At 40.1% G+C, this 15,773-nt stretch overlaps 1 protein-coding gene across 3 annotated transcripts; it reads left to right on the forward strand.

The window, feature by feature from the left end:
- Nucleotides 1-4,784: 4,784 nt before the first annotated feature.
- On the forward strand, nt 4,785-9,062 carry RAMAC (RNA guanine-7 methyltransferase activating subunit). 3 transcript variants are annotated; one of them, XM_053955183.1, is made up of 3 exons: nt 4,785-4,887; nt 6,185-6,359; nt 7,930-9,062. In XM_053955183.1, the coding sequence occupies exons 2-3, from the start codon at nt 6,193-6,195 to the stop codon at nt 8,117-8,119; spliced, it is 357 nt and encodes a 118-aa protein (XP_053811158.1). In that variant the 5' UTR covers nt 4,785-4,887; nt 6,185-6,192; the 3' UTR covers nt 8,120-9,062. The 3 variants fall into 3 exon arrangements, with proteins under 3 accessions (XP_053811158.1, XP_053811159.1, XP_053811157.1); XM_053955184.1 differs by lacking the exon at nt 4,785-4,887 and adding an exon at nt 4,956-5,263; XM_053955182.1 differs by lacking the exon at nt 4,785-4,887 and having other exon boundaries at nt 6,175-6,359.
- The last annotated feature ends 6,711 nt before the right edge of the window (nt 9,063-15,773 follow it).

Consider the following 15,773-nt stretch of genomic DNA (forward strand, 5'->3'; position numbering starts at 1 on the left):
CATGCGTGCCCCACGGGGTCTAACCCACCTCCACCCCAAATGAAGAACATATGGAGCACCAGGAGTGGCAGCAACAAGACTTCACTTTGAACTACATTCCTCCTATCAAAGGGTCCTCTGTCTTGCCTTCTTCTTCTCCACTCCTCTGGGTAATCACAAGGAAAGAACTGAACATTTGGGAAAACCTCCTGGGGACAAATTCATTGCTAGTGTAACTCTGCTGAAGTTAATGGTGTTGCACCTTGGATAAAAATGGCACCATAATATTAAAAACCAGAGACAGCATACTACCCTGTAATTACTGTCTAAGAGAGAAAAAAATAATAAAAATGATTAATTCTTATAGACCCCAAAGGGCATAGCTGGCTTAGTCAGTTTAAAAGGTGAAAATAAAAGAAGGCAGCTAGAATGTAGTGATTTTAAATTTGTATATATGTTTATAAATATGGATAAATGACAGTCAGATTTTAAAAGCAATATGCTAGAAATATAATTTAATGCGATGGTGATTTTCAAAAGACAACAGAAGTAGCTCTTAGGGAAATTAAAGGCCTTCTTTCATACTGGCATAAATTAGGAAGCAAGCACTGTTGTAAACTTAACGCAAAGGAATTGGGCCCCTGGAGCACCAAAATTGTTATTCTGTAACACAATCAAGCACCAAGAGTTGCATTTTTCCCTTTTTCAAAAAAGGACAATGTTTTTTTTTTAGCCAGTTAACATTTAAAGGTCATTGTTAAGGGAAGGAAACATTTCTTGTATTAAGTTTAGTGAAGTCTTTAGAAATGTGCAGTCTGTTCCTTTATGGCCTTCACTTTACAACGCCATATGGAGGTGTGTGAAAGACACTCTGAAGCTCAGTGATACTGTACAGTACAACAGCAAAGGCAAAGCAGAGATCTGACAGAAGAGTTGCACGGGCTTCGGAGGCATTTGTCAGCAGCAGCTGTTGTATTTCCGTCTTTGTTGTTATTTAAGTGAGGTTCATCTAGGCAATAATCCTGTCCAGACAAGGAATAAAATCCCATGATGAGAGCTCATCTTCTGAGCACAGAAGATCCTAGAGAAAGAGCACAACCCCCAATATTTCTGCAGATTGGCTAAGCAGTATCTCTGCTTACCTACCTCCCAGTGCAATGAATGACCTGGCACTCGTTATTGCTCAGATGTCCCCTGGTGGTGTGACAGCCTCTGGTGCCCACAGAAACACAGCTTTCCTTTATGGGTAATCAATAACGATGCTGCCACGCATGCCCTTTGTACCTGCTGGAGCCAGGACACAAAGTCTTGCTCTCCCTAGCTGTGCCAGACATCACCATTTCCTAGAATAAATTACCTGGGGAAATCAGGTTTCCTTGTACAAACAAACCAGGCTTTCAGTTACACAGTAACTGAGACATTCAAAAATAACGGGGGAGACAGGGAAATTGGCTGATAGGAAACCACTGAGGAGTTTCAGCAAGCTAAGAAAAAAATCAGGGTTTTGAAGACAAATTTTCACAAAAATATTTTCTGAAATGTTAATTTGTTATTAAAAATCCCCAGCAGGATCCATAACCATCTATGGAGGCTTTGCTGCTTATTTGTTTATAGACAAATCTTCCCTCAATCAGACAGGCCCCAATTACAAATGATGTTAGTTTCTTAGTTGATTTCTCAGAGTTGATATTAACACTAGAGAAAATTAATTCCTCCTGTTTAAAGATATAGAAATGCCCCCCACCAAAAAAAAAAAAAAAAAAAAAAAAATTAGTTCTCCTTTTCCCTTGCTACTGAGATAGACACATGCTGACTTTTCATTAAAAATATCACAGCTGTCAAGCTCTACTGAGACAGAGCAACGAACACAGTCTTAAAGATAGCAGAAAATTGCAAAATAGATAAAATTTTAAACAAATAAAATTTTAACAATGGTTTCCTTTTGCTCCTTGGTATAGGCTGGTTATCCTGTAGAGCAGACCTACCTCTTTACCTAAGAACTGTTTGTAATAAGAAGGGTTAGAAATTAATTTTCAAATGAAAGTTGAGTATAAAGAAAATACATGAGTCCAGAAGCTGGGGATTTAGGCGAAATATCAAATACAAAGTCCTGTGACAGAACAGCAAGAGTTATCAAGGCAAAATAGCTACAAAACCCCCTGTCATTTTCCATTGTTTCAAGGCAAACAAGACTTGGCTAGTTTTAGCACATACTCCTTTGTTCAGCCAGGAAGATCCATTCTAAAAAAGCTTAATTAATTTCCAATAGGCTACAAGGAAAAAGTCTTAGTTAAAAATTTAGAAGATAAGACTTTGTCTAACAGCACATTATTTAACATTATGAAATCTACAGGAAAAAAGCAAAGCCTTTGAGGCTTTATCACACTGCAGTAGACTTCAGAAATGCTGATTATGAGATCGTGTTCACACAAAAACACATTAATTACCCAGAGAGCCTTGAAGTGAGCAGAAAGATTGCAAGAGTGGATTATCAATTTCTCTGTCTTGACAACACTTGGAGCTTGACCTTTTAAGCACTTAGGTACCTAGTTTGTAGGTATGTGCTATGTGAGGCATTTAGTGGGTGTTGAAAGTTCTACTCGGTGACAATACTCATTTCTGAGTGCCTTTATTCCTTTAAAAATCATCTGTCACTTCAGGTTTTTTATATGCAGTTTGAATTTCAGAATAACATCTATGAGAAATCTTAGGATATTGCTTGGATCATGATCTCCTTCTTGATATAACCCAAAGCAGTCATAGAGACTTGTGACAAAAAAGAACTAAAGCAAAAGTATCATGTATAAATGTATATTATATATAATTGTGTGCCACACTGGTTTAGCCATTCCCTGCAAGTGTTTTTCTATGCAAAATGTGCTGATGAGAGCACCTTTCCAATACTGTAATTTGTGAAATATACTGCTTATAGGATTACAAGGGGCCTATGCCTTCAACAGAACTTATATTTATGCCTAAATTATGGACATGTATGGATGACTTCAGTCTATAATTAAAGGTTTAATATTAAGTTTGATCTTTTAATGAGAAATGTCACCCATGAAACAGCAGACTAGAGCCTCAAAAATAAAGAAGTGTGTACCTTCTATTAAGAATCATCTCTTTTATGCATGAAATCCTCTGTAGACACACCTGAAACTGCAATATCCAGTGATGAAAATGAAGCATGTCTGGAGAAGAAATAAAACCCAACTTACTTCTGCCTATTTCAAAGAGGCAGTCAGTAGGAGAAGGATTATAAGGGAAAAACCTAAGTGAAAAGATATTATTTTTCAGCCTCAATGACAATTTGTTTGGCTCAGAACTAGCTGTCCAGGCTAAGGTGTTTGCATTATGCTATTTGGATTGAGGTCATCGTCTCCTGTTCTGCAAGTGACAATACACACCTGCTGTAGATCTCACAGGAGAGCAGATTGTCATTATTGCTGTTTATATCAAACAAAGGGCACTTATTCGTTCTAATATTTTTGGAGAGTTGGATACTGCTATTGCTGTTGCTGGGGTATTTTGTTTCAAGTGATCTACCTGATTATTAGTCTCTATGCTTTGCTAGTGCCCACGAGCAACAGAATCTCTAGCAGAACTTGTAGAAAACCATTGCTGTCTGAAAGTGCCCTTTAAAAAAACAAAAACAAACCATTTATTATACACAGCACAAGACACCGTTTAAAAATCACTGGCTTAAGTGTTGTAGATGTCAGCGAACCCAATGGGAAGAATGATGATGTCTAACTCCATTTCAGAAGGCTGAATGATTTCTTTATTATAATTATGTTATAATACATTAATATGCTATATAAAAGAGGATACTAAATACTACATGCTACTTTCTCTAACTATCATATCTAACTAACTCCCAACTCGTGACCCTGTTCTCCAGAGCCCAGACACAGGTGGCTCCGACTGGCTCTCAGGCCCAAACAATCCACCATGGTCCAACCAAGAGCTCACTCTGGGTAAACAATTCTCCAAACACATTCCACAAGAGAAAAGCAAGGAGCAGAAATAGAAATTGTTTTCTCTTTCATTTCTCTCTGTGCACCTCAATAAAAAATCCTGAGAGAGAGAGAAGTGTGCTTGCCACAGCTTAAGTGTTGTGGAAGTTAGCACTGCAAAGACATCGGCGCTGTGGGAACAAGGCAAACTGGGGACCATGGACACCGATACCATTTCTGCTGCAGGAAGGTCTTGATGCCACCAGCCCTAACCTCATCTGTATTAAAGGTGACAAGCCTGAAGTTCTGAGGCTCACACGTAACTTCATCTGTATGAAGGGTGACAAGACTGACTGCTATCTGCAGCACTGGGTGGCAGCGTAAATGTGTTGCTGGAGCAGGCGCCAGCACAGAATTATTTTGGTTTACACGGAGTTATTTGACTGCCAAAAAGCTTCACGTCATCTTACCTTCCTCACGTAGCAGTCAACACATCCCGAAGCTTTTTTATACCAGAAATACACTTAAATGGCATTATAGACAGCCACTGACGCCATGCTGACTTCACCTTTTTCATTTGCACCTTTCGGTTAAAACCCAAACATTTCAGGTGTCACCTCCTTAACACCCGCGTGGCAGCGAAGGACAGCGCCACGCAAGGCTCAATGCTCCTCCTGCCAACGCGCTTTGCATCCAGCCCTTACCGGAGGGAATCGCTGGTTCCACCCCTGCCCGCTCCGCCCGCCCCGGTGTGCCGTGTCCCGCCCCGGTGTCCCCTGTCCCGGCCCAGAATCCCCTGTTCCGCCCCGGTGTGCCGTGTCCCGCCCCGGTGCCCCCTGTCCCGGCCCAGAATCCCCTGTCCCGCCCCGGTGGTCCCTGTCCCTCCCCGGTGTTCCCTGTCCCGCCCCGGAAGAGGCGGGATCGCGGCGGCAGCTCCGGCGGCTGAGGCGCGGTGAGGGGCGGCGGGGCGGATGCGGGGGAAGGAGGGAGGCTGTGAAGGAGGAGGGACAGGGAGCGACCCCCCGGCCCCCCCAGCTCTGTCCGGCCCGCCGTGAGGGGAGGGGGCTCCGGCGGAGCGCCCCGGGGGCAGCCAGCCCCCTCCGTCGCTCTTTGCTTGGCCTCGGGTGCAGGGGGGTGCCGGGTGTCCCCGGTACGGGCCCCCCCCGGGATGAATATGATATTAACAGGATAAACTGTTGTTTATGGAGGGGAGCACCTCCAGCTGCTCAGGAGAAGCTGTAGCGACGGGTCCCCAGGGCAGTGCTACCCCCGCCGCCCTCACCTCGACTGCCATAGACTTGAGGAGCGAAGTTCCTTAGAGATAGCCGGTAATAAAAAACTAACGAGCTTAGCTCCTGGCAAAGGAAAGGAGGATGAGTTATTCCTGCAGGGATAACTCCTACACCTGCCTCAGGGCGGTGTGCGCTGTGTCCCTGGCGGGGGAAGGCTGCCCGGGGCTCTGCGGCAGCAGACACCAATGTCTGAGGGTGCTGCAGGGGAACGGGGCCGCAGGAGCGCCGCACGGATTCCCCGAGAACACCGCACCGACCCGAGCCCCGTGGGTGCAGCGGGCAGAAGCCCCAGACTGGTGTATATTTTGTATATTTTAGCCCTTGGGGTCCTGCCAGCAAATCTTCAGGAGACAGCAGAAGAGCTTATTCTGGGAGTCCAGATACTGTAAATGCTCTAAATTATGTGGGGCTCGTTAAAACAGTGGGCTTAGAGCCTTTCTGATTTGCTATTAAGAGCATATTTTGCTGATGGACATTACCCCGTAACACCAACACGTGAATGGCAAATGCACGTATACAAAAATAAGGAAACTAAGGCCTTAAACACAAATCCCATCAGATAGGCATATTATGAGGTAATTTAGCATCCTCTTAGGTGCTGACCTTTCCCTGAATCAAGTTATTAGCACATAAATTACTGTGAATAAATCTGATTATTTTGCCTGTCTTGATGATTATGTGTATCAATAGGCTTTGCATGATATTCTACCTTAGCAAACTTTTCAAGTTGATTGTAGGAATTGTTTTCCTGTCAAAAGTCGTTGTCAGGAGTAGATGGAGAGCATGTTCTGAAGTCCTTTTTCCTGTGAGGTATCTATGCTGTCTTCCCAAAACCCAACAGCTGTGTTAATCTGAGCGTAACTTGTCCATCAATTTCACTACCTGGATTTTGGTAGCTGTTATAACAAGAGGCTTCATACATTGCTAAAGCCTCTTTTGTTGTGTTCATGTTTAAAGTTTTCAGAATGACTTCCTTGGCTGACATGCCTCCAAATTATGAAATGATGTTTGCTCATCGATTCACATCGGACGATGAAGAATACCAAGAATACCTAAAACGCCCTGCAGATCCCCCTCCTATAGTTGAAGAATGGAGAAACAGATCTGGTGGCAACCAGAGAAACAGAGATCGGTACTGGTTTTTCTTTTTAATTGTGGTCATTTCAAAAGTGCAGTTAAATGATAATTGATTTCAGAAGTATTGGAGTCTGTTCTGTTCAGTGAAGTATTTCCTTGTCATATGTACGTAACTATGTTTAAGAGGGAATAGTCTTCTCTGAAAAGTAATGAGGTTTTATATTTCTCTGTATTGACTGGCAAAGTTTTTGCATTGCGTATAAAAGAATTAAATTATTTGCTTTTCAGTAAAGAATGAGCTGGAACCACTGAACCCATTGCCCTGGGGTTTGTTATTGCTCAGCCAGAACCATTTTTCCAGAGGGGAAAGATGAAACTTCTGCAAAACTAAGCAGCCTGTCTTATGTTGGATGATAACTGGCAGGAAGATGTGCAAAGGAACAAGCTGCTAGTGTGATTATCTGTTACTAGCTGTCCAGAAAGCATTTCATTTGTAAGCTAAATATTTGCTGTATTTTTAAAGATTAGTCTGTAATTCTTTTATTCAGTAGAAGTGACTGTAAAATCAATCATCCAATCTGTCTGGCAAGTACAATGTTACCTGCCTAAGCAAAATACTTTGAATTATTTCTTCAAGATGTAATTGCAGCTTTTTACTGAATTTTGGACAGATTTTTGAGTGACTGAAAAACAACAATTATAGCATATAGTACATTTAGGAATAGTAACATCAGCCGTTAATATAAAGTAGTTAAACTCAGTCCAGCCAACAGCTGGGAAAACTCCTTAGCTAAATATCTCAACAGGATTTGTGCCTTATCTGAGGAAAAGGAGGACAACATTGTAACTTTTTCTCACCTTTGAAGCTCGTCATTAAGTAAAACACAGAATCACAGATAAAAACAGGCAATAGTTTAAGATGTTCTTAAAAACTTCTTGGTTCTTTGAACTGGTGAACTCTTACACCTACACTATGGTCACAAAGTCAACTTTTTGCAAATGTTGTCTGTCTGCACCACACCATTTGCAAACAAAATGACTATGAGGCAGCTCAAGCCTTGATAGGAATTGAGATAGGGCTGAAAGACAAAAATTGAGACTGAGTCTCAAATTTAAGACAAAATTGAGACTGAACAATGGCTAAATACCACTGATAAAGTAGCAGTATTTTAGCAGTAGTATTCTAGGGCATATTCAAATTCCAGGATTCAGTGCTGTTAGTGCTAAGACTTAGTGCTGTACTGAAGCCTGCTTTGCCAAAGCTTTCAACCTTGAAGTTGCTGGATGGAACCTGGCTTTGATGCACTACAGATGTGCCTTGGGGTTGATTTTTAGATTTATGGTATGTTTGAATCGGTCTTAAAACTTCCAGAAGTTCACCTAATGCCTGGGAATACTTTGTGTTAGGAAACAGACTGTCCAAATACTGTATTGAGTAAGAAATTAATGAGTGATCTCAGATGACTGTAGGTATGTTTTCATGAGTTTGTCCTATAAGTATTTGAGTGTATTAACAGTTACATGACAGTTTTCATGAAAACTGCCAAATATAAGAGTTCATTATAATTCACTTTTTTAGCCTTGATATAATTTATGTCAGCCTTTGATCTGTCTTCTCATTGCAGGTTTCAAGATGGCAGATATTTTAGAGGAGACAGATACAACTGGCAAGGTGACTACAGATCTAATCAGAGGCCAGACAGAGGCTGGGGTAACAACTACCAGCAGCACAGGCAAGGACAATCCTACTCATCCCACTACGGACAATATGGCTACAACTCCTACAACCCGGGGCCTCGTTACCATCCCTACTGATATCCTTGTGGCTTGAAAATCCAGTGATGCTATGTAACACATTCAGTTAGATTTTAGTTTTCTTATTTTTTCCACTGTTTTATAGATAACTGAAGAATCAGTGTTACAGTGCAGTGCTGTTTTTATGTAGTGTGAAATGAAAAAGGGAACTCCCTTTATTAATAGTAAAAGCATATTATATGGGGTTTGTTTAGACTCTGTAGATTTTAGATTAAATTTTTAACTCCTTCTTTTGTCTGAATATGTATTGTGCACGTATTTTCTTCCATCACTGAGATTTCTCTGTTACATTTTAGAAACCAAAACAGGTGAGGGAAGGGCAGGATAGCTGTGGTTTGTATGCAGCCTGTAGCAGTGGCACATTGCCTTAAGATAGCTCTTTTTGAAACTAACATACTTTCTGTGGAGAGATTTTTTTTTAGTTTGGCTTTTGACAGTGAGAAGCTCAGTTTGGTTTCAGATGCCCTAAAACTGAGAAGAGCGATATCCTATTACTGAAATGTTTTATGGGATCAGCATAGTGTCTGTTGACTCAGTGGCTTCAATGCATTTGAAGTATTCCTCTTAAAACATGGTCTAAAAGTTGGATAAAAGATAAGTAAATATCTATCTTCTTGTAGCAGTTCAGTGATATAGAAGTTTTACCTGAGAAATAATATCAAACTTAGATTAATCTGTGTCATCTTCAAACAAATTCGGTGTGTGCGTAATAAATTTTGGAACTCCCATTTCAGCAAAGCTGTAAAACTTCGATGCTATTGTAGTTTGTATGAAATACTTTGTGCATGTTATAGAAAAAAAGAACTATGATCAGTACTGGTCTGTACTTTTTTCTGTATGGAAAAGTAGCATAAACAGTGCGAAGTGTTACTCAGTTCTTAGAATTTAAGATTTATGGGGTTTTTTTAAGTATTCACACAATAAAAGTATAGTTCACATGTAAGGATGTTTCTGAGCATTTCTGAAATCTATTTCTGACACATTCAGGATTGCAACATTGTCTCCTCAACCAACAGCTGAACAAGGAGCTGGACTGACAGCTAACTGCTAATATGGACAGCTGTGGGCTTAAGTTAGAAGATTGGCCTACTCAGCTGCAATCAGAAGGATGAGACACATTGTGATTAATTAGAAGTCTAGAGTGTTAATCCACTATCCCCATTTTGCTCTAAGAAGGTCAGTTCCCTGTTTCCCCACTTACATGATCAGCTAATTTGTATCAAGGGAGCAGCACCTGTCTTTGTACTTGACATTTTCTTCAGCTGCTGTGCAGAAACAGGGCCCCATCCCTGCTGACTGCTGTAAAAGTCATGGCATTATGTGATAAGGAGTGCAAATAAGCGCATCTTGATTAAAAGACAAAGTACAGAAGTCAAAAGCAGAGTCCCTCAGCTCATCAGCTGTTTTTAAGAGCTAAAGGGTGTGTTTACATAGAAACAGTTACTCTATGTAGCTTTTACATAGGCTGTGGTACACAAGTGTCTTCACCTACCTGCTAAGTATTTGTTGTCTGCTTTTCATATAATACTGTTAGCTCTGATACAGGTTCTAATATCCTACTCCCTGAAGTATTTACCTCAAATTCAGTTAGAAGTCTTTTCAAAAGAGGTTTTTCCTCTAAGGAGTTCTAGTGGATGAAATGCACTCCTTTGAGCCCTCATTAATATAGTGAAGCCTTTACAAAGGGAGAAATACAAGATCATGCAAAGTTCTTACATCTGCTCTGTAGAGAGCCTGCAAGTCGGTACCCTTGATGAAATTCCCATTTAATTGAGAATCATGTGCAAAGTGCCAAATACCCCAGGCTTCCCCTCCAAGAAGGGAGTGCATCTCTTCCTGCAAAGAGCCTGACACTGCCAGGAAGTCAGGCTGTGCCAGGATGTTCTTCCACACCATCTGGAGTAGCATCACAGGTTGAAATGAAACCCAGCAGAAAGAACAGATCTGTTTCATCTGTTGCCTTTCCTCAAGCTCAATAACTATTTTATTATTTTGATTATCTTTCAGCTAGTGAATAACGAGTCCTAGTGGGTGGGAAGGGATCTCAAAGATCATTTCGTTTCAACCCCTGCCTTATCTTCCACTAGACAGGTTGCTCAGTCCCATCCAACTTGACCTTGAACACTTCCACAGTGGATGGGGCATGCACAGCTTCTCTGGGCAATGTGTGCCAGTGTCTCACCACCCTTGCAGGAAAGAATTTCTTCCTAGTATCATCTAAAGCTGCCCTCTTCCCATTTGAAGCCATTCCCCATTGTCCTGTCACTACATGTCTTTGTTAAAGTCCCTCTCCAGCTCTTTTGTAGCCCCTGGAGGTACTCTAAAGTCTCTTAGGAAGAAAAGAGAGGGACATTCCTCTTCTAAAGAAGGTGGTCTAAGGTCTCCCCAAATTCTTTTCCAACTCTCTCCTTGTCTTCATGACAGCATTATGAATCCCACTTTGCTGGCTGTGCAGCAAAGCATGCCAAAAAATGCCAGGGGGTGTAGTATTCCAGAAAATGGCAAATCCAACCTTCAGCATTGTGGGTGAACTGTAGAAGAGATAGATGAGGATGCTCTAGGTGGAAGTTATGAAATAGAACCACACATTTCCTCATCTTGGTTCTCTTATTCAGAGTTCCTTATTGAGATCAGGAGAGAGACAGGCCAGTGCGACTTCGCAGCTTGTGTTTTTATATGCATAATTCCCATATGCCTTACCAGCAGAGCTCTCAACATAACCTTAAGAGTTTGTATTATTTATAAAACTTTTCCTTGGAACAATTATGTCAAGAGTCTAATTTGGAGAGGTGGGAGGAGATGAATACATTGCTAAATACATGCACCAGACAGAATGATATATAAAATTGAAAATATAGTACCTAATTTTCCACTTAGATTAATTGTATTTATGAAAAAGTCCAGTTTACTGTCTCTGTCAAGCTAAACAAAACCAGTTGAGTATTGCCTGCAATTACAGTTTGTGCAATTACAGTTTGTGCATTACAGTGTGTTACAGGTGATAAAACTGAAGCTGGGTAACTTTAATATTTGCAACTTCAAGCACAATTGTTTAACTATGCTGGAGATTGCAGAGTAAACATTAAAATTCAGTGTCTGGAATCTGACTTTAGGAGATCTCTTCCATCTGACATTTGCTCAGACAACATTATTATCATGAATAAAACAAAGGTAAGTGTTATGTATTAAAAAATGACTGCCATGTTACCAAGAGTGTGAATGCAAAGTTCTGAATAGGGCTTTGCAGCAGTTCTAAATCCATTCCTGAACACATACAGTGATTTTGCATGGCTTGTTAATTGATACTGAAGAATAATCATGCTAAATTACAGGTACTGTGGCAAATAACTAAGAAAAATGAATAGCTTTTGTACAATTTCTTGACTAGCATTTTAAAAATGATAAAGGCTTTAAAAACCACAGCTAAGCCCCTAGAAACTCAAATGCAAAAGAACATGCACAGTAAAAAAAAAAAAAAATCTCACTGTGATTTTTGAGATCCAGTTTTACAAGTTTTCAGTGCTATTCAAACTCCATTTTATTCTGTCTTTGCAGCTGGGAACAGAAGTGTGCAGATGTGCTTTGAAAGGTTAGTTAGAAGCTGAACTACTTTCAAGAAGCTCTAGTAGAGATTTCAACAAATTATATCTTAAATGCCGTTTGTGATATAATCAACATGCAACTCCTGCAACAAGGAAGATATTGTACCTACTGTTTAAATATATTTTAATATATTGCAGCAGTTATACATTTGAATATATTTAAACTCATACTATTCATTTGCTAATAAATATTCTGCTTAACTAAAAACATGTCCACATTTGCTTCATACTGAGATGTTGGAAGGGAAAAGCTTTCTGTATCAAATTAAAGAGAAGGCTTTATCTGCCATTACCCATACTCCTTAGGTAAAACAAAAATCTCTGAATTACACAACACCAGGCAATTTTTCTGGCTGGTCCAACTGTGCTGTCACACCTTCTCGAACACTCAAACAAGAGGAGTATGAACATCAAGCAAGAAGGAAGGAAAACAGGAATGCTCCCTCCCACAGGTGCTGACCACCTTGGGAGCAGTTTGGCAAAACTGCATCTCCTTTGCCTTTCGTTTACCCATCAGGAAAAATTGCTATAATCTGTCCCCTTGTCCCTGAATGTTAGAAGAGAGCTACATAACCCTGCTGAATTATGCACAGCGCTGATGCTCTAATGCCCAGAAGCTAAGCAAGATTATAGGGCAGATCAAGTTTCCCTGAAAGCACCTAGGAAAAATGCAGCCTGATTCCAGACACACAGAGGTAAATCTAGAGATCAAAAGCGAGTCCAGTGGCTCCAGGATTGCCAGGAGAGTCAATGGCAACTCTGCTGTGGTGGTGCACAATAATCTTGCCTCTCAAGAAGCTTATTTTTCGATTAGGCCCTGCAGGCTGGAATGTATTTTTGGGTTTACCATGGCCTATATTTTTCTTCAGAAAGCCTGGACTGCACTTAGTGGTTGTCAGTCCTCATTTGCTTGTGTGGAACAGCAACGCCAAAGTGTTTTTTCTGTACAGCTCGCCCCTAAGTACCCTGCCCTGCTAAAATGCACATTTATTACAAGAGATGGTGGAAGTTGCTAGTACCTATGTTTTACTCCAAGTCTAATAAACACACAACAGAAGAAATCATATCACCATCTTCAATGCATAACTTCTGTGTTATTTGTGACTAGCATGAAAACAAATTAATGTTGTCTTTATCCTAACACAGAGATGCCTTTTTAAATCAAATCATACATCAGCAGCTGGCTTCCCCCCCCCCCCCCAAAAGTTTGGACTCCCTTTTATTTTGGGAGTTTTGCTGTATATTGTATAATTCAAATTTTGCTTCATTAATAAAAGTACTGCTGAGGTAAAAGTTGAAAGCCCAACTATATTGTAAGACATTTCACGCAGCTTTTGGCCAGGTTTAGCATGATCAGAAAGTGGATGCTTTTTGTCCAAAGTCATGCCTGAAGTTTGTTTCTGAAGAAATATTTGAAATTATACATTTTTCTATTGAAAATGTGCTTAAGAAAAAATAAAATTACAGTAATAATTGCCAAAAGCAACCAGCCCCAAATGATTACATATTCTTTTTTACGTATCAAGAAAATTATTTTTTCCACAGCAAAGGCCTGCTTTCCAGTCATCATATCATCTTGATTTATGAAGGCCACAGAGACCTAAACCAAAGTACATTTAAGAATACTGCTTCAGTGGTTTTAATGGTATGAGCATTTAAATACAGCATAGAAAACCTCTGGAGTTTAGATCTGTTTAGTGCAAGAGCTCTGTGGGGACACACGTTCTCCTCAGATCAAGCTCATATTACTCATTTACAAGCCACACACTTGAAACACAGGCTCTGAAGTGAGCTGAGGGAGCATCAAGCCTGGGGTACACATATGCTCCTCTAAACCCCAGCTAAACTCCTGTAAGAATGAAAAGGAGCTTTACCTTAAATTGCCAACATGGGCAAATCCTATTTCTTCCAGCTTGTGGCTCAGAGGATACTTCCATCAGAAGGAGTAATTTATTTTTTTTTATGTTCTAAGAGCAAATGGGAGTGGAGAGATGTTGTTACAGTGCCGGTAATGAAGGGAAGGAGCATGGCTGAGCTAAAGAACTCTTTCATGGCTGTTTCCCCATGTATCCTGCAAAGCAGAGTAACTGTTGAGATTTGACTGCTGGTCAAGTGACTTTATGGCCACATAACAGTCTGGAGGGTGGGAAACAAAAACCAAAACCAATCAAATAAAAAAAACCCAACATCAAAACAAATTTCTTCCTCCACAGACTCCAGGGACTTCCCCATCACAGAACAAGCTGGCAGAATGCAGAATCTGGAAGCAGTTAAGCAGCTGCCTTATTACACTGGCACAGCTTAAGTCCTTAAGTAAGGTGGACAGACCCAAGGGACAATAAACAAATCACTGTTTATTACATATCCTGCAATCTGGGCAAATCCAATTGAAGAAGCTCTTTAGACTCCACCCAGTAGGATTTTAGTTTTTAGAGACAAAATGGATTTAGTGCTTGATAATAAAAGCTAAGCCTAATCTTCTTTCTCTCCACACCTGCATTGGACATATTCTTACTACTGACCTAAAAATGTTTTTTTTTAAACCTGATACTGTTTTTACTGTTCTTGCCTTCCTATCCCTGCTACTTCCTGGCACCAGGCTACTTATTTCAGATATAGCTGTTTTACTAGTTGCTCATATTCTGAGCACTTCTGAAGACAAGAACTCTTAAAGCTACTTTAAAATTCTAAAAAGACAATTTTGCCACAGTTCCCACAGTTCCAGTCATTCTTCCAGAACTAAAAAGAAAGTGAAAAGGATGTTTTCAGAAATAGAACCAGACATGCATGTTACATGCTCAGCTACAAATCACATTTAATGCTTTTGTGTCTCAGCTTCCATCTGTAAAACTCTGCTTCTCTGCCCTGTTTTCCTCTTCTATGCTCTGCATTTTGGCTACAAAACCTCCCAGGCAGCAGCTACTCCATATAAAGCATAGGTGTGGTGTATAAACCTCATATATAAACCCCTCAGCTGGGGTCTGAATGTTGCAGCACAATGTATTAGAAACATTATGTGAATAAATTGTTTGTTGATTTTAAAATATTTTTTAACTAAATCCAAAGATACCATGAAGGCAGTGACTTGTTTTAAACAGTGTCTTTGTATCACTCCATAGTTTTATATATATATATATATATATATATGGGATTCTGCAGCCTAGGAAGCTCTCAAAGCTAGACCTGCAGTAAACACTAAGTGATTCTAATCCTATGGGAATAGTAGAAAATGCTGTAAAAATTTAAATGGCATAAAGACAGCCTCATCAGAGCTAAGAGGTGTGGGTAGTCCAACTTGACAGTTAACATTGAACTATATAGAGGTGATTAAAAACAAGGGGACAACCTACTCAAACTAGATTTCACACCAATAAAACTTGTGACAGTTACTGTATTGAATGTGCTATTCATGTATATTTAATTGATTTTATAAACATTCTCACACACACCATACAGTCACAGCAAGGGTGAGCAAAATTCTAGCCTTAGAAGTATTATAGCACTTGCTTTTTAAAAAAAAAAAAAAACAAGTAGATGAAAAAATGTTAATGCAAACAACTAAAATTACATAGCTAAACATCTGAGTTTCAAAAAACATAAAAGGTAAAACTGTTCTTTGCACCTACAGGAGAAGAAAAGAAAACACAGTGGTGAGGGGAGGAACGGATGAGTCACCTATGATGGAAGAGGGTGAACAAAAGAGTGGTGTACTGGTGAACAAAAAGATTGATATATCAGCTATTGCAAAAAAAGTCTCTGATCAGAAATGAAGTTTAGTTCTAGAAGAGTCTACTGAAAGGTCAGTGTCCTTAGTAGATGAGAAGAGGAAACCATATAACTGAAGGTAAAATAAAAATCTATTTCAAAGTCATTTGTAATTGATGAGAACTGGAAGACAAAGATGGCATCACAGACCGTTGGCAAGAGAATTCCTCCATATGGCATCTATTTCTCATTAATGCTCTGGGGGAGGATCCTAGACATCCCAGCAGGTCCTGTCGTGACTTTGGATTCAAAGCTGTCCACACACTCAGCTGCTCTCTGGCTGAACT

Source organism: Vidua chalybeata, chromosome 13 (assembly GCF_026979565.1).
Source record: "Vidua chalybeata isolate OUT-0048 chromosome 13, bVidCha1 merged haplotype, whole genome shotgun sequence".
In the NCBI taxonomy this organism is placed as follows: Eukaryota; Metazoa; Chordata; class Aves; order Passeriformes; family Viduidae; genus Vidua; species Vidua chalybeata.

Excerpts from the sequence above, each read along its gene's own strand:
- RAMAC (XM_053955182.1), top strand. The coding sequence starts at position 6,175 with ATGTTTAAAGTTTTCAGAATGACTTCCTTGGCTGACATGCCTCCAAAT. Across the intron at positions 6,360-7,929 it reads AACCAGAGAAACAGAGATCG|GTTTCAAGATGGCAGATATT; the intron begins GTACTGGTTTTT and ends TTCTCATTGCAG.